Below are 24961 nucleotides of genomic sequence, written 5' to 3'. Positions count from 1 at the left end.
TGAGCCACTTTCAGCTCTGTCAGTGTTGTGTTACCAGGTGAAATAAGAGAATTTCCTGAACTGGCTGAGAGTCTGAAATATTGCACTAGTCATCCAGGAGAGAACACCTAATGTGGGTTAACCAACTGTTGGTCTGATCAGCTGGTTGTGTGTGATAGGCTTGCTGCTGCTTTGATAGCCACTTATCCATTTTTCTTTGACAGAGCTGAATGTGACTCAGATTCTATAGAATAATTGGCAGAAATAGTTCTCTATCAAAACTAAAGAAATGGGGGGAAAAACACCCAAATTTCCATAACATGGCTTTGTTTCCTTGTTTTGTCCATACCAGCAAAACCGTCTTTGGGTCCTTAGCAGTGCTGATGGGTGCCAAATTTTGGGATGATTCACCTAGAAAATCACACTTTAGATTTGAGTGAGTTAACATGAATCCAATAATATGTCCAAGGAAACAAGCCAAGTTACTGTAAAGCAGTAGCAAGCTACTGTCTGCTTTAAATAAAATGTGCATTATCGAATGGGAAGTGATTTAAAATATTTGTTAAATATTTTACTGTCTGTACCACTATAAATAGCTTCAGTTAGAACAGTTTACTATTCCAGGTGTAAGCTGTAAAATCTCAGGCAACTATTTAGGAAGATTTCCATTAAAACTTCAGAGGAATTAACATGTTGCAATATATGCTGTGAGCACATAGCTGTGCACTGTGCTGCCCTACTTGTGTCAAGTAGCACAATTTGCATCCTTGTTACCAACCCCCTTGTCTTCCTTTCCAAATATTTTCTGTAAGTCTAGCACTGTCTTACGTGTCTCTTAGGCCAGACTGCAAGGTCTGTCCCTGACTTAATTTTCTTCTCTGTGGAATGTATATAAAGTCTTTCATATCTTTGTGTTCACTTTTTGAGAGGAGTTAAAATAATCTAGCCAACAATAAGGGAAACCTGTTCCTGATATTGCAGTATTTTCCCAGTTTTGACATTATGTTGTTAAATGATATTAATTACTTGACAAAAATCAAACAGATTGCCATGTGTTGGATTATACAACTGCAAGTGTTTCTACATTCAAAATAAATCATAGTGGCCGTTCAGTGTAATGCTGTCTTCCAGCCTGGGGAAGGGCAGAATGCTTGAAGGAACTATATCCCATCACTGCTGAAACTGTTGGTTAACCACTGTAAGGGTTGTTAGGTTCCAGAGAAGTATTCCTAAAAAAAAAGAAAAAAAAAAGAAAAAAAAAAAAAAAAAAAAAAAATCATTCTTGGTGTCCTTTCCTTGAGTATGGAAGAACAGGATGAGAAACTAAAAAGGGAAGAGAGTTTTAAGTTTGTGTTCCTTTGTTACGTGTTGCACTTGCACTGGTATTTATGAAGAATGGGTAGGGAGTAGCATAGTGCATTGACAAGCTCAGTTTACTATTATGTTTTGTATGTCTGCTAATAAAAGGACACAACAGGCATGACTCACAGCTTTTCTGATGTGCTGTCATTTTGAGTGACATGTCAATGTCTGCCCTGGAGCTCTCTAGACAGAACAGTTGCTATATGTTGAGCTGAAATGTCAAGTTTGCTGCAAAGCCACATCTTTTGTGGGTCAGACACAACTGTTTTGGATGTCATGCTATTTTTCAGAAGTAGTAGATCCAGAAAAATAACTTCACTATTAGCTCAGTTTGTGTGATGAATCTATCAGCTGTTCCTTTCAATGTGGGAAGTGTGGCTGGTGGTAGAGCTACAGCAGTTAAATTAATTTTTAAGGTGTTTTGAGGGGTTCTGAGGAGGATGTGGGTTCCTGCAGATAGAACTTGCCTCAGCTGGGTGTACTTTGGAACCTGGTCTGAGTATGATGCCCATTTGTATGAGAGTGGTGGTCTCTGCTGCTCTTAACAACACAACATGATTTAAATAACTTTTGTAAATTGATCATCAGCAACCATGTAATGACAAAGCTGTAGTACACTGATGCTGAGTTTACTGCATCCTCAGGTAAATGTGTATGTTTATGGTTTGGACTGCACTGCTTGTGACATTGCCAACGTTTTTGTTGGTGCTTTGAAGTATAGTTACAAGGCAGCAGCATTAATAGGACTGGGGGCTGCTCTTTCATGTTGGGCAAAGATTACCTTTCTTCCCTGTGGAACCCCAGGATTTCAGGATGGCTTCACACAGAAGTGTGCATGTATGAGGAAGACCGCATTAAGTGATTAGTGAAGTCCTTTAGACTGAAAGATATTTATTGTATTACTGTGTTGTACACAGACACATGAAATTTATATATGCATGTATATGTATTTCCAGAATGCACAGCTTTAGAAAAGGGCACAGGCAGCAACAAATACGTAGCAGAGTTTAGAATATGCTGAGTACATTTTAAATGTGGCTCTGAGGATGTAGCAGGAGCTGGGGTCCATGATCCCAGCGTAGCATCATCTGCTGTGAGCAGATATGCTTACAGTGAAACGTCCGTCAGGAATATATATGGTAATAAATGGACTGAAATGTCACTATTTACTTATCAAACAAATACAAAGTCTTTGATCATACTTCTAAATCAAAACAAATTTTTCAAAGTGAAGCAGACAGATGATGCATTATTACTTCCTCTGCATTTTGCTTTGATACAAAACTCGGAAAATAAATACAACTGTTTTAACCTTCTCAAAAGTCAAAACCAGGATAGAAAAATAAGACCTTTTTCTGTCTTTCAGCCATTCTGGATATAATCTCTTTCCCATGCATCAGTGAGAGCTGTTTTTGAAATGATATAGATGCACATTTCAAGTTCAGTTCTCATTCAAAAGATCTTCAGGCTCTGCTACCTGGGTTGTGTTACAATTGATTCCTTTGGATGGTCTTTGAAAAATCCTTTTTGTTCAGCTTGTATATCTGCAGTATTAGGCATGCAACCAGGCTGAATTCTGGACCTGTTTCAAATTCTGGCTTCTCTCACTATAGCTTTGTTCTGTAAATGCATCTCAGAGCAGCTCAGTGTCAAGTTTGTGGTGCTGTGACAAAGCATGAGCAGTCCTGTGCTGATGTGCAGTGTATGGTGAGGACAGCAGTGATGTCGTGTAACTGGAATGCTGCTGTTTGATACAGCTGGGGCTCTTAGGAATTACCCTAGTTATTTCAGCCTGCTGGAGTTGCCCGGTGAGTTAGCTTAAGTTTTGGAAACAGCCTAGATCTGTTGATCAACAGAAGTGCTACTTTGTCTTGTAGACATATAGTAATAAGTTGGCTTATATTAGATAGGACTGGCAGCTCCAAGCTTTATTAAAACAGTTGACCTTGAGGGCTTGTCTAAGGTTTATAATTCATTGAGGGCTTCTCTATGGGAGCTTTGACAATAAAACTGATTTTTTTCCCTTTTATTCCTAGTAGTAGAGTGCAACATATTAAATCACATTTACTCAGGCATATTACAATGGATTGGATTTCCCCAGTGTCCCAATTACCAGTGCTGTTTATTCATCAGCTGCAAATGAGGTGTAATGTCCCAAGGGAGGCTTTAGTTCATATTTTACAAGTCCACCATCAGGACACCCCCTTAGTCATGTTGCTTGAGTTGCATATTTTAAAATTCTTCCTGCCAATGCTCAAATTCTTAACTTTTCTGTGTGCTTCTCTGTGCTTTAAGTAGTCATTCTGCACTTTGATGTTGATTAACTCCTGAGAGCTCCTGGAGGACTCAAGGTCTTTCTTCACTCAGCCATAATGTTGTCATAATGTTAACTCACCCAGATCTAAATCGCCACCTCAACTGAAAATGACTACAGGTGCCATTAACAGAAAAAATAAGCTCTGTGTCTGACACAACTGATGAGTTGTTGCAATGCCTGTTCAAATTGAAAGAAGTCAATTTTTTCTTTCTTCAGCCATTATATCAATCAGGACGCGTAAGCTGGAGATCGCTTTGTGGAAACTGTAAGCCTTTTCTCCTGCCATAATGTAAAAGCAGAAGTTCTGCATTAAAAAATACATTGTAAGATTAAATAAGACTTTTTTGGAGTACTTGGATGTGTACTAGAACATTCACGTGTCCTTTATCAATAATGCAATGTACTGTTATTACTTCTTCCAGTTATAAAAATTGGAATTTTGTTGAACAGTTTGTTGATTGGCATTCTTAAAATCATACATGTTTTCCTTACTTTGGGTAGAGAAAAAGACAGACATTAGGCTAAATGAGACTGATTCTGCTAATGTAGCTGAACTTTGAGGCACAGCCTCTCGGCTACTGTTTTTTTAGTAATATATCTACAGTCACTTAAGGAATTCACTTACATACGTTGAATCCCTCAGCAGCTCTTTTCTTCTTACATGAGACATCTGTTTTTCTTGTTTGTTCTGTTAATGATGCCTGATGAATATCCAAAGATTATTTTGAATGGTAATGCAATGATAAATGAATATAGAATGTCACAACTTACTAGCTTATGATAGTACAAATTTGTATATTTCCACAGAGAACATAATGCCATAGAGATGGCACAATGACCTCAACTATTTTGTGTGACATCATTCTTTGTAGTGGTTGTTTTTGCAACATATTACAAGACATCTTGAGTCGTCAGGTGAGAAAGTGGAAGAAGGAGAAAAGTGAGATTAAAAAGTAGCAGTTAGTAAAAAGCAGGTGTAGGACTGAAACACCAATGTCACTCATCTCCTTTGCTGTGTTCTGCTAGGAAGAACAATGTTCCTGAGGTATCTGTAAAGATGAGAGTTATAGATTGGGATTTTGTAAAATTTCCCAAAGAAAGAAATGATACATCCATTTCGGTTTCCTCAAGATGGGGTTGTTCTGTTGGTAAATGACAACTGTTTGCTTAGGAAACATTTCATTTTTGAACCAAGCACAAGGTTTGTTCTTGGATGATGAAGGAATTCAAATCAGGGGAAGTTCTCTTAATCAGAGATGGACTGAAATTAGGCCTTTAAATTTGTTAGGAAGGAAAACTCCAAATAAAGACAGCTCCTGGTTGTGATTTTTTTTTTTTTTTTTTTTTTTTTTTTAAACACACCTGGGAGGGAGTAGCTTTATTTGTACTTAATATTTCCTTATTAAAGAAATATATTGCTGAAGAATTAAGGCCATGCTTCTGATGCCAGACACGGAGCTCCTTCATGTAATCAGGGAATAAATAGTAGAATGCTGGTGATTACTCATGCAGTTAGGAGTGGATTTTATCTGGGTCTGGTTTGCCAGAGTAGGAGGTTTTGTTGTCTCTAAAATCTGAGAATGAAAGGTCTTTCAGTGACTTTAGTTTCCAAATATAAACTAATATGTTGGACTCAAGGCTGTCACTTCAGGATATTTTGGTTTAGCATCTAAACCAGATAAATGTTCTATTTCAGAACCATTTTTGTTTTCTGGAAAACATGTACATAAACATAAGTGAGGGAACAGTCTCATCAGTGGCTTTTTTCTGTATTTCTCACTAACTGTTCTTAAATAGCTGAAGGAAAATATTTCTAAGTGTACTCTAGTAGCAATTTTCACACATCTAGATTTTTTTTTTTTTTGTAAACATTATTTTTACTTATATTTATCTTCATTTTTGTAATGTGTAAGCAGCATTTAGAAAATAATGTCCAAATGCTTGTTCAGAAATTCAGAATCAAAACCAGAGCAAAGATGCCTGTGGCTGACACATAAGACAGTAAAATAGGTCTTTTGAAAATCCTCCGTATTACACTTCTGGCTGTAATTATACAGCCATTGCATTACTGAATTGGTGTGAGAAAGACGCTACACTTCCTGTAGCATAAAAATGCTTACGTGGTCAATAGGTTGTGTTTTATTTCCTTTTTCCTTATTTTCAAGGAGAGTGAAAATACTTCTGTGTCTGATAAGCAAATTATATACAATTTATTGGATAAATCTTGAAAGCATGACTGAATACTCGCAGTCCTCAGGCAGACCTGCCACTGAAATCAGTGAGAATGCACAATTATAAATGTAATTTAACTAAAATGAAGATGAGTGTTTCATAGTTGGCTTCAGTGGCAGTTCTGTCCGGGCAAGTACTGAATCAGTTGTTCAGACACAGGCCCGTGAGAAAGCAATTGGATGTAGAGTGTCAGCTCTTCTTGATTCATTTATTTAGACACCCATAAATTTTATATTGAATTCCAAAGCACTTTAGCAGCTGTGGGTAGAATTTCAAGAGTATTTAAGCACAAAATGCATGTGAAATGTATTTCTAGTAATATATTTTCAGTTCACAGATAGAGAACATAACATTAATTTTATAGTTAAAGAGATGATCCAAAGCATTTTTAGGATGTGAGGGATACCTAGGTAGAATATGCTAAGTTTGTTCTAATCCTTGAGTGTTATTTTTCTAAACATGCTTATACTGTTAAAAGACTGTGGAAAAGCTTACATTCCTGTACCAGTAAAACAAACGTGTCGATTTGTAATGGGAATATAAAATATTTACTGAACAGTAGATGTCTGATGTCAGAGAAAGGTACGTTCTATCAGCTAGAAGATTTATTGTAGCATGGACAAGAGTAACATTTTGTAATAACAGATCATATACTATATTTCCAACTTTGCCCAAACTGTGTAACGCTTTTCCAAGTTCGTTTTAAATTTTTCCATCCCAGCCAATACAGACTGGCATGGCTTAGAAAAGATGAAAGCTTAAAATAATTTTGAAATAAATTTGGCTTGGCAAAGAGCGACATTACCCAGGAATGCAAAGCTGCAAGACGTTCTCACTTTAAGGATACTTCCTGAACAGAGGGATTTTTGTAAAGTGAGCTCTCCTTGTTGAGATGTAACTTTTACATAGTTACTGTGATTTATGTTTGTTTGTTTGTTTTTTTTTTTTATGTATGTACCAGCATACCTGGAAAAATAGCCACAAATATGCAAAGAATTGACGAAAAACTGTAGGTGATACAGTAGGATCATTTCAAAGGCACCCAGTAGTTGAAACACTGGCTTCCCTCTGTTCAAGAAGATACATAGATAGAAACAAATTTTGCAAGGCAAGATTTTGCACTTTCAGACACACGTGGGCTTTTGAATATTTTCTTATTCTCAGTCTCTTTCCATAAGAATTATGCCCATCTCAAATTTCAAAACCAAAACTTGATAATGTTGCATTTTTAATCCAATTAGTTGCAAATATTTCTGTTACCTTAAAAAGGGACAAGTTCCTTTGTAAGTGTCTTTACTATGCCAATTCAGAAACAAAATATCCAAGAAATTAAGTATCAACATCACTGTTGTATCATAGCCAAGCAAGCAACACTTCTGAAATGAAAATGATACTTCAGCTCAGCCAGTTGGAAAGTAGTGATGCAGTTAATCAAATAATCAGTCTAGCTACAGACCTCGCTCAATATTGCAGAGACATCCAGACATTTCCTGATGTAGCTTCAGTATCTCGACAAAATATGTTGTAGCTTATTTCAGTGCACATTTGTGCCTGAAATGAAAAGCTTTATATTTATAGCTTCCATTTGTTTCTCATCTTTGTATAGAAACAAAATTGGTTTTCTTTGGAATGTGTCAAACAGATTTATTTCTTATAACAACCTTTCGTTATGTGAAACCTAGTCATTTTTCAGATGGGCCTCAGGTACAAGGAAGAACATTTTACGAGAACTAAAGGTAATCAGTGAGTTAACAAATTCACTGTGCCATCTGATTTGCATGTAGGTTTGCAGTGGAATTTTTCTAGAACAGAGCCCTACGGGTTTTTCTGCCTCATTTCTCAGTAGGCTGCACAACTGGTGAAATAGTAGATATTTTCTCTGGCAGCCATTAAAGTCTCATTATTCAGCAAATGTGGAGATAAAACAGAAAGATTTCAAAATCCTTTATCAAAGCTAGCTAACTCTTAATGAGTGGCAAGAAATAATCTAATGCTCTTTGTTGTGGGTTTGTTTTTTGTTTTTTGGTTTGTTTTGGTTTGGTTTTTTTGAGCAATGAGTGGTGAAGTGCAGGACAAAATGCCTGCAAATGCTGTGAAGGTTATGACCTCTAGTGACTTAATTGCTTTCCTGCTATTGCTTTCATGGCATATATTACTCATAGTGCACATATTTTTCCTCATAAAAAGGATAATTAATTGTTTAAACGCATGCTTTATTCCTTTATAACAGTGTGAGCCAGCAGATGATAAGACCTTCTGTGAAGAACAATGGTTTGATCCTTGCTTTTTTCACTGGAGCTATTATCTGCCTTTCCATTCAGTAGAGTTTTTCTGCTGATGTACTGAGGAAGGCCCTTCTTGTCCTTCTATTAATTCTGTCATTGATCTTCTTCTCCCTCTGTGTCTTATTTCAAGTCAAACAGGACTACAGCAACTATTGTTTCTAGTGTGTTGACATATGGATCGTCTTCCTTTGTACAAACCTATATCCCAGGGTGAATCCTAGAGTTTGTTTATCCTTCGTGTGCAACATGAATAAATAAGCTTTTCCCACCTTCAGGGTGGCTTTGAATTTTGTTGCAGTATTTCTGTGGTACAGTTTCTAGTGTCCAGTCCTTTCTTCCTTTAACTGCTTCTTGCTAATATTTTTCATGATTTTCCATTTTCACAATGGCATCATTTTCCGCGTCTTTAACAAATGCAGCTGAGTTAAAGTTGAGTATGCTCAGAACCAGTGCTTCAGGGATTCTCCTGGGCTCTCAAAGGGAAGAAAGCAGTAGATCTTCTGTGTTATTTCACTTTTTTCTCCCCAAGTTAAAGCTACTGATTTTCTCTCTCTGATCTCTTTATGTCCTTCACTTTTAGAGTTCTACATAAGACTGGGTTCTTGCTGTAGTGTGCTTTCAAGATGCTGACTTTTACCTACCACCCCTTAGCTGCTGCAAGCAGCTTTTCACCTTTTCTGGTCCTTCTGTATGTGAAAATCATCCTACCAGCAGCTGCCAAACTTATTTTTGCTATAGTTACCTCTGATTTATATATATATATATATATATGTGTGTGCGTGTGTGTGTGTGTGTACATTAAATATATGTTTATAAATAAATATATATATATATGTATGTGTCTGTGATGGACAGAAAAGCAGAAGAAGGCTTGTGTGAAGTTAGGCTGCCACACAGTGATACCTCTGTTGATGACCTGTTGCTCTTTCACTTGTATCTGTCTGTCATTAGCTGTGATCTCTGCCCTTAAGCTGCAAATCATTTGGTCTGGGGACTGTCTTATTGTTGTGTGTGCAGAAAGCTTAGAACAGCAGGGTCAAATAATGGGTTCCAGTAATATCAACTCTTTTCAGCATTACCAATGGCTGTATTTAATACAGTCTAGGAAGAAACTAAGTGTCACTTCTTATTTTTTTCTATCATACGTGCCAAGCATCCAAAATACTAAGTTTTAACTGAGTTATAATTTTATTTTTAAATTGATACATTTTTACTCTGTCTTTATGGGTGCCAATTTAACTACAGTGATGAGCTTTTCAACAGAGTTCCTTGTATTATATATGGCTGTAATTAATGTAACTGATTTTACCTTTGGTACACACTTGATCAGGGAGAGAATGTTTATACAAGCTTGACAATATGATTGATTTCCTCTTCCAATTTTGCAATCACTGAATGCTTCATAGGTTGTTTAATGCAGCCCAATACTCTGTCATATTCGGAGATATTGACATTGCAGGCAGAACTCGAGAATTGGTTTCCCTCCATACAGCTCCGCTGGCTTGGGAGATACGCCTGCTTTACCTCAGAGTCCTAATTAGTCTCAGAAATCAGCACTTTGGACCAGTACCAGTGCCCAGAAAAATAGCACAAGTGAACTCAGGGCTGTTATAAGACAATATTTGTGCCACACTTCTAGTGACAGCATAAAGCTACTAAGGATAAGTGTTGTGGAACCCATAAATAAAACACAAACACATCCTCTCAAAAAATTACTTTTGGTTTTAGGTACTGTAACAAATGATGTAGTCAGAAATTAATTTAAGGTGTTAGACTCATCAAACTGCCTGCGTTTTTAACAGTTGTTCTTTTGGTAGAGATGCAAAGCACCGCAAACACATCTGATAGCACCAAAGGTATTGCAACTAACTATGCATCATCTCCTGTCTGGTAGCTTGACATTGACAACCATAAAGTGATCAAGTTGTACTTTATTTTCTTCATGCACAACTTGCTACTTAAGCTGTTGTCAAACAGAAGTTTATTGGAAATATACATTTTGTGTATCTTCAGTATTAAAAACCATGCAGGTGAGCATGTTGTAGGATGTAAGTAGCAATTACAAATAGTGATGCAGAAAACCTGTATACTACAGAAAAGCTATTTGAATTTCTTAGTTTATACATGGAATATAGAATTGTGCTCTCTCAATTTTTGTTACAAATCTGAATTTAAAATCTGAAGTTTGAGTTACTTTTTCATTTTTAAGAACACCTTCATTTTCATTACAAAGTCCAAATTGGAACTTCTCTGAGTGTGCACAGAAATCATCACTCTTATACAAGAAGTGATTTCTGAACAGTAAAAAGCAAGGTCTACTGGCACATTTTAGTATGACAAGAGATGATTTTAAGATACAAATTGATACTGTGCAAATACATATGTTATAATATTATAAACTCTTGACATGAACAATGAACACAATGAAGTCTCTTAAAAAATACCTTGTAAATCAAGCTGCTAAATGTTAAAAGGAAAATGCATGGCATTCATCAATAGTTGATCTCTGCATGGGGCAGACCATTCACACACTGTTGCCTGGAACCAGGAGAGGAAGCTGCTGCACAAAGGTAAAGCAGGCTGTATCACTGGGAAGAAAGGTGTATGGCAGTGGTTTTACCCCTTCACACACTTAGTTGGAGCAGGATTTCAGCTTTAACAGGTGGGTCATAAACTATGCAATAGCAACAGCAGGGAGAGCAGCACGATCTACAAAGGAGGAGGGTGCATCACTTGGGCTGGTCATGAACTGGGAGGGACCTGGAACCTGTAAGGTGTGAGCCTGTCAGATGTTATCCTATGCGATTGTCTGACTTGGATGCAAAAAGCTGAAATGAGGTGCTGCTAATGAGATAAGTAAGCCTTGAATTCTAGCGTGATGCTGATGCAGATGCGAGGCAAACAACCACAAATACATGAAAACAACTTCAAAGTGGAATTGAAACAATGTAGGTAGGCAACAAGAGCATTGATATTATTGAGCCCAAAGCAATACTTAATTAGCTTCTTTACTTTTTCCTTGGGCTCTCTTTCAAAATAAATGCAGGCTTCAGTAAGAACTCAAAATGAATCACTGATTTACTTCTCTTGAGTCCTGAGGAAAAGGGAGACTTAATTTAAAGAGAGGCATTTAGCACAGATGAAATATGATCCTTCTGTGTGGAAAACAAGCATAGTCCAATACAGTGCAGCAGCACGGGTTAGACGTTCAATAGCCCCTTGCATGTTTGTTGGGCAGCATGCGCCCATTCATGTGCTGGTTTGGCCTCTGCCCAGCTCTGCTGAGCTCAGTGGGGTTGGCCCAGGTGGAAATTGGTGCAAGTTTGGGCCCTTGCTCACTAATACTGGCCTTCAGAAGTAGCAAAAATACTCTGATTCTACAGCCGTGTTGAACCAGCCCCATGTATTTTGTACAATGAGCACAGTCTGGAAGCATGTGTATGTGTGCAGGCATAAACTGCCTTTCCTCTGATTTCTGCTTGAAGATGTAATTTAATATAAGTACAATAAGAATGGACTTCTTCCTGCTTTGTATTTACATCTGATCTGCATTTCCTGTGCTTTACCCGTTTGAATACTTGGTAGGCTTTTCTGTCCCAAACAAAACCGTAGGTAATGGTGTTTTGAATTCTGTAGACTGAAAACAGTAAGCTATTATCCAAAGCCCATCTGGGGAAGTGCAATTTTCTGATTTAGAAAGCAGAAAAAAGAAACAATTCTGATCGCAGTGCAGAGATAAATATGCACTTCTCAGTGTACCTTCTATAGGAGTTAAACTGCCTAATAACATCACTGTTATGATTTTTGAAGATATTCTGCATTAAGCACTCAGAATGGTGAAAGGAAACATCAATTCATAAAGGGGCATGTGTCTCCCCGTGTACAGGTATAGTCACATGGATGAGGAGCTGATGGTGTCAGGAAGCTCTCCCAGTGATGCTATTACAGGAACTGTGGTTCTTTTCCAAAGCTGAGATGCTGACAGCATTTTGCATAGCTGGACGCTGGTAATTCCCCTCCACTTCTCCAGAATTTTTCTTGACAGGAGATTATGCATTATATACTCTAGAATTGTTCCGTATTATCGAGAGTGAAAACACTGTAAATCTTGGGAATATTTCAATCAGCTGTCAGCTTTGGCAATGGGAAGCTGTCACTGACAGTGATCAGTGGCCTCTGTGAACTCGGTCTTATCCTCACTGTTTAGGATCATACTCCACAGGTGCCTGATGGCAAAATCCAGAGCTATATTCTCTTATTCCAAATCCTGTCTTACTCTTTTATGGCCTGAAAGGCAAAATATTAAGGACCTTCCTTTGCTGGAATCAGGCCCCCACACCTCTGGATGTGGTGCCACTTGCAGTCTCGCAGAGTATTGTGTAGAACAACAAGTCTGTTTTCCTGTAATGTGAGCTCACAAATGGCAGCAGTTCAGTATGTTTCCATAGTAGATAATTCCCATGGTTGGGAACTTTCCATACTGAAATTGTTTAATTTAGAATGTCAGTGGATGTGATTTATCAAAATTCAGTTTTATGAATACTCTCAGGTCACTCTATGTTTGAGGGTTTTGCAGATGTAACTGATTACTATAGTGATGTTAAAACTAAATAGTCTATGAGCGGTGATTTAACATCACTTTCTTCTGTCATACTTTATCAATCACAATACTTCCAGAATCTCTTTATTGTAAGTTCAATCTACTAATAGTAGACTTCATACTTGATCATTTTGTATGTCTTATATAGTTCATACTGTGTAATTTCAAAGTATTTTTATAGCTACTTAAAAATATATTCAATCCTGTTATTAGAATTTCCTTTCTCCCAGTTTTTAACAATTTAAAATTGATGCACTTCAATGCACTTCTGGGAAAACTGCCAAAATCTGTGGGCTTGAGTATCAAAATGCCTGTTCATAGTTGTTATGCACTTTCAAGTGTTTGTTGCAGGGATTTTTTTTTTTCAGAAGTCTTGGTTGCACAGTCTTGGCCAGATGCTTGGAGTGATGTTACTTACTGAGTCCAGTGTCTGTATGCATAAATTGCAAGGGCCCATATTTTACAACGACGGAGTATGCAAAATAATGTCTGTTTTTTAAATTGGTTCAACACTTCTAAAACTGTGCTTTAGGTTTCATGTAGGATCAGAGTAGTTTTCAATAGTTTGCTGTTATGTAGGTGTTGTACTTCCCTTATAAAAGTTGGTTCCTGTTGCAGATACTGAATACGTAAAAGTATTCTTTTGAATCTGAAGGATGCTGAAAGCCTCATGGCTTAATGAGGAGAAAATGTGGTGTAAGTCAAGGCAGAGTCTAGCAGTGGTCATAAAGACAGATTAAGGACATTACTTCAGCTCACCAAAACTATTTAAATATTAATTGCTGTGGGTAAATGAGTAAGGAATGCTCTTCTCATCCCTTTCCAGATCTTTGTTTCTCTGAAGTAAAGGAAACAATCATCATATGGACTTGCAGAAGTGATAGTAATGTCAAGTTTGTGGTGTTTCTCACAAGAGATTAGGTATTTTTAGATATAAATATAAGCAATGAGTAAGGAAAAAAAAAAAAAAAAAGACAATGGAAGTGGAGCTATATGAGTTTCTAATTTGTTCTGATGAAACAGGAAATCTTAATTTTGGGAAGATGCTCATCTGCATCATCACTTTCTATGCTTTACCCCGTCCATTTTTAATTGTGCCTACTTTTTGCTTCTGCTGCAAGTGATCAAGCTATGAATAATCCTAAATGTAGAGCTGGCTCTTGGTACTGCATTAATCTCGGATACACTGAGATGTCAGGGCTGATCTTGGTTGGTCTCTAGCAAAATTAGATCTCTAGTACCCTTCCACATATTATAAAAAAAAAAAAAATCTTAAAAATTCAGGTCATCCGGTGCCAGTGTTATTTACTGAAGTTGGAAATTTGTGATCTTTTGTTCTGCTGATGTAGCAGTTTGCTCAGACTACAACAGGTTGCAGCCTAAGACAGTCATTTCATGAGTCCATTTTGTCAGTACTGCCCGTACCAGAGGTGCTGTTTTTTCCCACTTCCATTCCCTGTTCATTATTAGTGAGCTTATACCAGTATAGCCCATGGTCACAAGGACTTCAGCTGAATAGAGTTCAGTGAGCTCTTGTAAGACATCACATAGGCAAGGATCATTTGAATATTGGCTCTGGCACAAAGTGCCTTTTCAGGCACAGTTGAGACATTTAATCTCTCTGTCTTGCAATCACCATCTGCAGAATGAAGTAATACTTGCCTACCTGTCTCACAGGAACATGAGTTATTGATTCATGGTTGTGAAGTGATACAGGAATACGATAAATGCACATTGGAGCTATCATATCTCTGGACGTATGGGGAATTGTTTGAAAAATCTGAAAATATTTAACAGCTGTGTATACTGAACTCCTCTAGCTCAGAGGAGGGATATCACGTGTCAAGACAGAGCTGGAGTCTTTCAGTGTCCTCCCAGTGACTTTGAGAAATTTGAGCTCTTCCAAAGGCAATATATTGCTTTTCAGGAGCATTTTTGTAATCTCTGGTACAAAGCCTTGCATGTTTCTGTGTACTCTCCAGTCTTTAACCCAGGCTGTCTTGGAGATTCCTCGGGTTGTTTGCAGCTGGCCAAACCTGGAGCACAACAGCAGCTGCTGTGAATTTGTTTAAGTCACTATGTTCACTGGTAGCCTTAAAATCAAGAAAGTCAGCCCTTCCATCAAATGACATACATTCTGTGGTTGAATTTTAACAAGGTTTCAAGGATGCTGCTGGCCTGTCTAGAGTTAGATGAATTAGGCCCCTGTTGGGATAGGTTCACTAAAACCACGGGATTATTATTGCATGATTGCATAATTATTGCACAGCATATTTTTGACATAGTTATTTTCCTTCTTTTAGAAGATAAAGGAAAAGTGAAATCCAATGGTGCAAGTCAGCATTCCAGTACAGAAGTGGGTGCTTTTCTTTCCAAAACTGGAGTGGCAGCAGTGGCACCTGTAACACCTGCAGCATCCTCCAACAGCACTAATGGGGCTCCCAGCACAGCCTCTGAGTCAGAAGAGGAAAAAGCCAAAAAGCTACTTTACTGTTCATTATGCAAAGTAGCTGTGAATTCCCTGTCACAACTAGAAGCACACAATACAGGTGAGTGTGTACAGAGTGTGAGTTGTGTGCTGTTTTTGAAAAGGCCAACATAAAAAGCTATTTTTCTGGCACTGTGGTAGCCTCAGTTTACTGGAATCTTTAGTTAAAACTTACAGTGCCAAGTTACAACAACTTTTCTGGTAATGGCAATTTGATGTATTTGATATTTCATTAAAGCTCTCTATACATTTTTAGAGCACTTCTTCATGTACTCTATAAGCTTTTTAAATCCTTACAGTTCATGTTACCTAGTCATATTCCATCATACCTCTGTAGCACGAGGGTTTCTAAAATGTGAGCGACATATCTCTTTCATATTTCAGCTACCTATGCTGTCTTTTCCTGGCACTATATTCAGTAACTTTTGTTATTTGATATTTTCCCTATTTTTAGGATGGATTCCTTAGATTTCCTAGGTATCCTGGAATCTTTGGATTGCTAAGTATTAACTATGCTGTCTTCATTCCTTGGATAAATCTTTTTAAAGGCCACCAGCAACAACTCTTAATGTACTCTGGCTGCTCTGTGATGTGCTGGTGATGTAAAGCTTGTTATCAAACCATTTAAACCAATTTTACAGCTGTAATCCCTTCTTGAAATGGCCAAAGCAGCCACTTCTTCCAAATCCAAGGATACTTACTGCAATCTCCAGCACCTGCTCTGCTGAAAAGCTGTGGAAATAACTGTGTGCCTAGACACTCTCATTTTACACTTTTCTGGATGGCCCCACAGTCACTGTTCTATTTTAATTATTAAAATTATTTTAAGTATGTGCTGCTCTTAAATACAGCAGAAGTCAGTATAGATTTATTTTCTTTAAGACGCCTCTACTAGAGAAATTGTCATGATGGCCTAAAAGATGAATCCAGAAAGCTCATGTCTCTGTTTGGTATAGAATTCCTCTACATTGCAAATCTCTGGGTGATCCAGACCTCCAGAATCACATAGATTCAGGGGAATTCTTTCAAGATCAGCTTTTTCTTGTTGACCATTTGTCAATTCCCACAGTTCAAGCCAAGGATTGAATTTTAGCTCCCAGTCAAGAGAAAATTAGTTAACAAAGACAAGGCTTTGTACAGTGTCTTTTCTTGAACGCATAAGCAGTAATGTGGCTGCTGGTTTAGTCATGGATTCTTGTTCCAAGGCAGTTTTTGAGTGATCACTCCTGGATCATGCCCTTTTCCTGCTGTGCTCCATTAGCTCCTGGGTTTTGTTAGAATAAGCACAAACACGTGGGCTGTGTGGCTGCACACTGACCTCAAACGGAGGCTCAGTGGTCCAGCTCCCTTTCTGTACAAACCGTTCTTTTGTTGCTGGGTTTCCATTTGGATTGATGAAGTGGGAGCTATGCTGACCAAGAGTAACACCATTATTATACTAATCTGTGGTGGTTTTGAGTATTCTGTCTTGAAGATAAATGTGGGACAAGAAGTGCCATGGCGAATAGACACTGTTATGTGATGCTGATCTAACTTACCTATATCTGCTTGCCCACTAGGCTCAAAACACAAGACGATGGTCGAGGCTCGGAATGGTGCTGGTCCCATCAAGTCTTACCCTAGACCCGGCTCACGGCTGAAGGTGCAGAATGGCAGTAAAGGCTCAGGACTGCAGAACAAGACATTTCATTGTGAAATCTGCGATGTCCACGTTAACTCAGAAATTCAGCTTAAACAGGTAGCTTGCATGTGCCCGAGGCTTCTTCATGAATTTTAGTTCCATTGCAATATTATAGGTGGGATATAGGTCTGTGTTTTCCCATAAAATGAACTTGCTTTTCGTGAGCCCACATCTATTTCTGAAAGTCCCTCACGTAACTGTTTCAGCTGGAGAAAAAATGAGTTTGTGAGTCATAAAGCAGAAAGCAGAGGTGGAAAAATTGTTGGTAGCTCTGGATAGCGTAGTAGATCTAGTTTAAAAGTTTGCTGAAGCTCAATAGAGGATGTTAACTTTACTCTCCCAATAGGAAGAAATTTGGGGTTGGGGTTCCTGAATTCCTATTATGGTACTGCTTTAATCAGTTGGGAATTTATTTATTCATTTATTTATTTTTACATCTTTGAGTCCAAGAAGGAGAATGGGACGTGAATCTGTTGGCTTAGGTCAGCCAGTGAGACAGTAATACCATAGATAAGCCTGAACTGTGTGGTGATGTTAACATTAGCACTGGAATATCAGAACAACTGCATGAATACACAGCTGTGTTCCAACCAAGTCAATTAGCCCTGGGTTCAGAGCAATGCAATACAAATTTGTTGTTTCTGATAGCCAGACTGAAATTTCCAATTGGATGCTACTTTGCAGTGTAGACATGTCCTTTCATCCATGGTTATTTCAGTTATCTCTAAGGCAGTATTAGATTGCGTGGTGTAGAACTATCCCTAGGAACCGGTTCTTCCTTCAGTTAATATTGAATTATTTATGCAAACGGACAGCATCAAAGACACTGAAGTTCACCTGATTCTGAATATCCCTATGACCGAGTGATTACAGCTCTGCCTGATTCAAAGCTTATCTAGTAGAAAAAGGAAGTACTAACCAAAATATCAATAATTTGCAGAGCCTGTCTTGGATCACAGAATTTGCTGTATTTGATTAGTTTCTGATGCTCTGTTTGATGTGCTCCAAACTGTTTTGTTTAATTTAGCAAAACTCATATTCGCTCTCTCTAAAGAACCTACTTTATCTTACAAACAGGGGGCTAGATGTACCCTGCTGATAAATCAGTTTCAAACTCAAAACTGAGAAATGTTTAAACAGCTAATTAAATGTGGGGATGTTCATTTCAGCACATTTCCAGCCGAAGGCATAAGGACAGAGTTGCAGGAAAGCCTATGAAACCTAAATACAGTCCTTACAACAAACTGCAGCGCAGCCCAAGTATTTTAGCAGTAAGTATTTTTATTTCTCATCACTATGTGAATTTGTGACCTTGGGGACTCCCACCACACAGAGACGGGAACATGACAGACCTGACAGTAGCGCAGACTTTCTGCCCTTGCAGGAAGATTCTGTGCTGGGATCAGATTTGAAGATACTTATGTATGCTGTCTGCCCTGTCTGAGGCACACAGACAACACTGGGAGTATTATTTACTGCTAGGAAGGAGGGAATAATCAGTGGAATGCAGAATGGACTGTGTGCCCCATGGAAAGGTATCAGCTCTGCAGTGTTGGTGCATTTCTTGAAGTCTGAAACACATATACTCTGTCATTCTCAGCACCAGAGATAACCCTTAGTTATGATGGATGCAGTCAGTGAAAAGGACATATGATGTTAAGCTATAAAAATACTAATGCTCATTCTCTCCATGCTGTAGAACAGAGTGCTCTGCGGATGTATTATGGTGCTGAAAATGAGTTATCAGTTGTTTAGGAGAATTGATAGCCTATCTGTATCTGTGTGCTTGAGCAGTGTCTTTCACTGGCTATCAAAACAGATCTCCCACCTCTATGCCCCCAGCTGTCCCCATCTTGCACCCACCTGCATTTCCAAGGATTCCCCAGGCTGGTTCTGCCAGTCTGATGCATCCCAAGTTCAGTCTGGCTGTGGCACAGAGCACAGACTGTGTTTATTTGCTCATGACTCAGCCTGTATTTTATTCATTGGGGAAAAGTGCATGCCACCTAAGATGCAAAAACAATTTATGGGCTAGAAAGGGAGACATGCAAATGTGAGTGTGCATGAGTAAAAACATGTGAAAAGTCTTTAAAAGCTGAGCTGTGAGTGGGTTTTTGTACAGAGGCAAGTGAAAATGCTGAAAGCTTTTTCCAAGTCTCCCCATTCAGCAATATTTCCCACTCTTGTAGGTCATAAGAAATTTTTTATGGTATCAATCTTTAATATGTATGGATGTAGATAAGAACAGCTCTGCATCAGCAGACAAAAAAAGCTGAATTAGTATTAGTTTCCCACCTTGGCCACTGTACTTTTCTACAATTCATTTTTGCAAGTGAAAAGCTTGAGTTTTTAAATTGAAGTCTTAAGTCTGGTTTTTTAAACATCTCTCACACAGAAATGACCTATACAATTTATTGTTGCTCACTTGAAATTATGCTTCCTTCTAAACACCAGCCTGACTGCTCTACGGTAGAGATTTGTGCACCATGAATAAGTAGTAGTTGCCTTGGTTGGCTTGGCAGTGAGGGGCTGTGAGGTTGATGCTCCTGAACAGCCGACACCAGGCTCTGTGTGCTGGGGTTCATTCTTCCCCTGTGAAAATGGACATGTGGAGAACTGGACTGACCCTGCCTTTTGTTTGCTTTCCTCTAGGCAAAGCTTGCATTCCAGAAAGACATGATCAAGCCACTAGCCCCTGCGTTTCTCTCCTCACCACTGGCTGCTGCAGTGTCATCGGCATTGTCACTACCAGCCCGCCCTGCAGCCTCCCTCTTCCAGGCACCTGCCATCCCCCCAGCCCTCCTCAGGCCTGGCCACGGGCCCATTCGTGCTACACCCGCCTCCATCCTTTTTGCACCATACTGAGTCTGGTGTTAAAGGGAGATAGCTATGGCCAGTAGGAAGGGTGAAAGAATAGTGAGCAAAGGGTCTTTCGAAACGCCACCCGGCGTGATGTCTCAACCATCTTCACCATAAAACGCATCGCTGACGGGTACTGCGTTTTGAAATCTAGACAACTCTCTTTCTTGGTCTCTCTCTCCCTCTTAATCCAAATAGAGAGTGATTTACTAAAAACTTAATTGCTCATAAAATTGTATCATTAGAGATAAATGCATCTATTATTATTTTTTGCAATGTGTATGACGCACCTTGGAAACAAGGAACATAAAATATTTTCCTGACAGACTTGAAAACTAGGGTCTTCCTCGCTCACACCTACGTACATAGCTCTCTGAAAACCACAGGGGTGTAATCTGGTGTGGAAAAAGGTAAGTGAGCCAAGTGCTTGATTGGGGGTAACATCTCCAAATGAACTGCGTCCTTTTCTTTTCAATGTGCTCTCTTGTTGACAGGGATTGTGTACTGTCCTAGGCCCCAGTACTGGTGTATCTTGTGTAGTACTAAAGATGTACCGCGTCTGATTTTAAGATTTTTAGTTTCTGTGCAGTTGTTTGGAAGTAATGCAGCGCTGAAGCTTTTTTTAATATTTTCTTTCTTTTGTGTCAGACTTTATTTAGAGAGATTAAAACTAGAAAGCCATATAACACATAGTTAAGATTACTACTTGTTTGCTACTTTAAATTATTTTTGTTGTTTCTTTGCTGATGTTGCTAAGCAATGTTTAAAGAGGAAAAAATAAAAGCTTTTCAATTGCACATTACCACAACTCATATGCGTTGTTCAAGACAACAATGGATCAGTGTAATTGTACGTAAATATCCTTTTTTTCCATTTCTAACTAGTTTCCTTCATAATGATGCTGCATAATGTTGTGGCTCCTTAATGCAATAATGTACAGAACATGAAATATTTATAATTGACTGTCTTATCTGTTTACTGAATATATTGCAGTAATAGCCCACCTCTCTTCTTACCTCCCCAGCCCTTTTATAAAGGTGATATCAATATGCAGTACTCAGATTGAAGTCATTATGTGACAATGGGGACAACAGGTGGAAGAAAGGAAATATATATATATATATATATATATAGAATTAACTTTTAGAGCATCTTTATCTGCAATCCATAATAGTAAAATGTCTGTGTATTTTTTTAAATGTATCTTTTCAATAAAATAATAAGAAAAATGTACATGTTTCATGTGTTTATTTGTTGATACAGAAAAAAATTCTTGGGACAAACAAATTTAGCTAAGGGAGTCTATAGGAGCAAGTAAAGTATTAGAGTTGTAATAAAGTATAATTACCGAACCTGTATCTACTTCCCTTGTGTCCTAATTTCTTTTTGTTGCTCAATCCTGTTACAGTCTTTACTGGAGCTTTTTGTAGTGAGGTTGTAAACATTCAGTTCATCAGAGAGTCAGAAAGAAGCAGGAGAACCAACTGGGTCATTATGGTTTTTCTTATTGGCTCCCCCTGCCCCCCCTTTGTATGCTGTGACGTGGTCATGCTACCTCTTGATGAGGTTAAGGATTAGCTTTAAAGCCAGCCTGGGCTTACCTGGGGCTGTGTGCAGGTTGCTTTGCAGCCAGCATTTTCTCTGAGGCATGGCAGAGCAGGCAGCTGCTTGCCACAGCAGGCTGTGGAAGGCAGGTGTTTGGGAGAGCTTTGAATCTTGATCTGTCACATGAAAATCCTTTCTTTGTTAGTACAAAGTGAAAAGTAAGGAGTGCATGAGTAAAAAGACTTAGCTATTGGGCTGTTGGGATTAACACAAAGCCAACAGGGCCATTACGAGCCCACAAAGGCCGAGGAGTAAAAATGTCGGGTACTTTACAATATAGAATTTACAACAAACATATAAATAGTTGCAATGTACTAGAGAGCATTTCCTGCAAGTGTAATTCTGCCCAATTTCCATTATTCTGAGGAGCTGTCAGCTGTGCTGTGAGAGGATAACAGGCTGAAGAATCACCTACAAGTGGACAGGAGAGGGAGTCTGGGCTTTTACCATCCTCTGGGGAGGCAGCTGTGGTGGTGTTAATCCTGTGGATGGTGACAAGGTGGTGCAGCAACGTTCCTCTGTGTGCATCTGTGTGTCTGATTTTGTAACCCAGGTTCAGATGCAGTCAGGTTTGTCACCCAGTCCCTTCAGAGGGGCTGTTTGCATAGGGAGCTGACCTCTGTTCAACTCACAATGGGTTTACAGGGCTGTGTATTTCAGCTGGATGATAGGAAACAGCAGTTGTCTGTTATTAAAATGTGTGTTATTAAAATGTTATTAAATTTAAAACACTTTTTTTTTCCCTGCTTTTTATAACCTACTACTGATGATTAGAAATTGAAAGCTATTACAATTTTCTGCCAAAGAAATTGTTCCCATACAAAATGCAGAAAACTTGTACTGAGGAGGAAACCAGTCAATGATATGTGGATTTGTTGGACAGCTGATTATTTCAAGGAACTTCCTACTTGGAAGAAATATCTAGGTGACTAAGAGTGGCTGTGTCTTGTCATCCAGCAACAAGCAGATGCAGTGCAAGGAGCTAAAGGACTGCAGTTGTGACACAAGGAAGATTCACATATTAAAACCCTCTGCATCCTTTGTTGTGCTGACTTCTATTTGCCACCAAAGTTTTGTCTGTGATGCATAGAATTGAGCTTGTGAGATAATTCTAAGAAGATGAATGGCAAACCCTCCCCTTGTGCCAACTGGGATCCTGGGTTTCAGAAATGAGCATTACATGAGAAGAAAATGTGTATCATACTTGTTCAGAGGCTATCAGCTGCTTTTTTGATCTGTCAGGATGTTTTCTCCTGAGATGCAATATCGCAAACAGCTGGCCATGAAATTCATGGACTTGTTTAACAAAGAACTTGTTCTGAAATGAAATATTTGTAATGCAGTTACCATTTTAAAGGAATACAGTGAAAGCACAAATCACAAACTGACTGCTAGGGTAACATTCATTCCCTGATTCCCTTATGCATCGGTTAGTGTTCATTGCCGGAAGGACCATGGTGTGGTGAGGCTGCAAGTTTTTCCTGTGAAAGAAGTCAAGTTTGGGCCATCAGAATAAGGCTTGTAGGGGACTTACAGTGTTGGCCAGAGTTCAGCCCCTGGTGCTGCCAAATAAATGTTTCCTGTAAGAAAGAGATACTTTGTTAGAAGTTAAATTACTCTTTTTTACTCCCTCTACTTTTAAACTTTACATTTTATTCTCTGTAAAGTTTTTCAAAGCCAACTTTTTCTGAAAAAAAAAAAAATGACATGGTTTTTTAAGCACTCCAGGAAATATTTCATTATCTTTATGCATCTGACAACAGCCTGGTGAGCCCTACTGCATTTCTCCTGAACAGTCACCTTGAATAAGTAAAGTACTGCGCTATTTATTCATGCTTGATTGAAGAGTAACTCTCCCACAGCTGGTCATTATGATTTTTTTTATACTGTGGCTACTGTATCTTTTAAACTGATTTTTGTTTGTTTGTTCATTTGTTTAACGTTATTGTTTCAAGTGGCATCCTAAGCATCCTTAAGTATGTATTGGAATGAGCAGCATTCATTGAATCATAGAATGGCTTAGGTTGGAAGGGACTTCAAAGATCATCCAGTTCCAGCCTCCTGCTATGGCAAAGCTGCCCCCCACCGGCTCAGGCTGTGCAAGGCTCCATCCAACCTGGCATTGAACGCCTCCATGGATGGGGTATCCGCAAGTTCTCTATAATTCTAAAACATTTTCATGTTTGGAAGGTAAAGTAATACTGACTTAGAAATGCATCTGTTTGGTTTAGTATCTTATTCATCTTTATTTGTATTGCTAGAGTGCTGTGCTACATACTGTGCAGACCTGTACCTACAGACAATATATTGTGAACCTGCACGTGTTGCAACATGCCAAGAGCAAACTCCTATCAAGCAGGGGAGTGGAGGAGACTGTACTAAGCTGGCTGTCTTTGAAATATTGTCATTGAGAGAGGTCTCCAGAGCCTGGAAAGGGGACAGTGTTATAGCCATCCTCAAAAGAGACAAGAAAGGAGGATCCAGGCTTATGAAAACAGGTCACTAGGTCTAGCCAATGTGGATTTTCCATGCCTGGCAGCCTGATGCTACAGGTGATGAGGTGACATCTGTGTGGCCAAGGGGAGAGAGCAGAGGTGCACTGCTTTGCTGTCAATTAGGCACAGTGCACTCTTCAGCAGCCTTTGTGACAGGATGGAGAGCATCTTCAGTGTGTGTGGGCAGCCTTGAGCAGTGCCTGCTTTCCTGGCAGCCTGCTGAAGGCAAGGCTGCCATCCAGAGGGATCACTGCGAGCTGGAGAAATGGTCGGAAGCTGGCGAGGTGCTGGACTCAGGTGGAGTCCTGCAGCAGGAAAGCTTCACCCCTACCAACTTGCAGCCTGGGGCCGCTCCCAGAGAGCGGCTGTGCAGGACAGAGCCCGGGCCACCCCAATGCTGTGGTGGACAAACGGAGCACAAGTCTGCAGTGCACCCTTGTGGCAGAAGAGCCTCACTGAACGCTGCGCTGCCTTAGCAAAGCCGTGGCCAGAGGGGCGGAGGACGGGGCAACTCCCTCTGCTCGTCATTTTTGAAGTTGCACCTGGTGTCGGGTGTCCAGTCTGCGGCCTCTGATAGGAGAGAGATGTTGGGTCACCTTTAGAAGACTCCACCATCGTAAATGGTTCAAGAATGCTGAAAGATGTAAGGTCTTCTGCTGAGAGTTCAGAAGTAAGCATTGCATTCTACAGCAAGGAGAAGCTGCTGGGAAATTTGTGATACTTAATACAAATTGAGCATTTGTAATGTCATGGGGACAAGGCTATGGAATTCTGAACAAAGGCAAGCATCTTGCCTGTTGTAGGCTGAATGGGAGCAAAGAGGAGAAGATACGGTGAAAGGTGAGTCAAAGAGGTAGGATGGAGAAATGAATTCTGCTGGAGGTTTGTGGCTGCATTTTGGAGGACCTGAGGTTGGATATTTTAGGCCATGAAAGGGATGTTGCAGTAACTGCAGTGTGATGTGTTGCAGTAACTGCACTGTGGTGGGTTCCAGATTTCGGTGAGTTTCGCCAAAACAATTATGTTTTCCCATAGGAGTCATTTGTTTAAATGATCTG

The 24961-nt window shown here is 39.2% G+C and overlaps 1 protein-coding gene across 5 annotated transcripts in view; it reads left to right on the top strand.

Annotated features, from left to right (window-relative positions):
- The window catches only part of ZNF385B (zinc finger protein 385B), a 153008-nt gene extending 131974 nt beyond the window's left edge, over nt 1–21034 (top strand). For all 5 annotated transcript variants that reach the window (XM_042875003.1, XM_042875005.1, XM_042875004.1 and 2 more), the window contains 4 exons: nt 15079–15324; nt 16823–17001; nt 18114–18215; nt 19597–21034. In XM_042875003.1, coding sequence (XP_042730937.1) covers nt 15079–15324; nt 16823–17001; nt 18114–18215; nt 19597–19809 — 740 coding nt within the window. In that variant the 3' untranslated portion in view covers nt 19810–21034. The remainder of the gene's footprint in view (nt 1–15078; nt 15325–16822; nt 17002–18113; nt 18216–19596) is intronic.
- Nucleotides 21035–24961: the final 3927 nt, after the last annotated feature.

This window comes from Lagopus leucura, unplaced genomic scaffold (genome assembly GCF_019238085.1).
Source record: "Lagopus leucura isolate 7727_CA_CO unplaced genomic scaffold, USGS_WTPT01 Super-Scaffold_100012, whole genome shotgun sequence".
Classification (NCBI taxonomy): domain Eukaryota; kingdom Metazoa; phylum Chordata; class Aves; order Galliformes; family Phasianidae; genus Lagopus; species Lagopus leucura.
The sequence above is the reverse complement of the archived record's forward strand: the minus strand, read 5'-3'. Positions and strand labels throughout refer to the sequence as shown.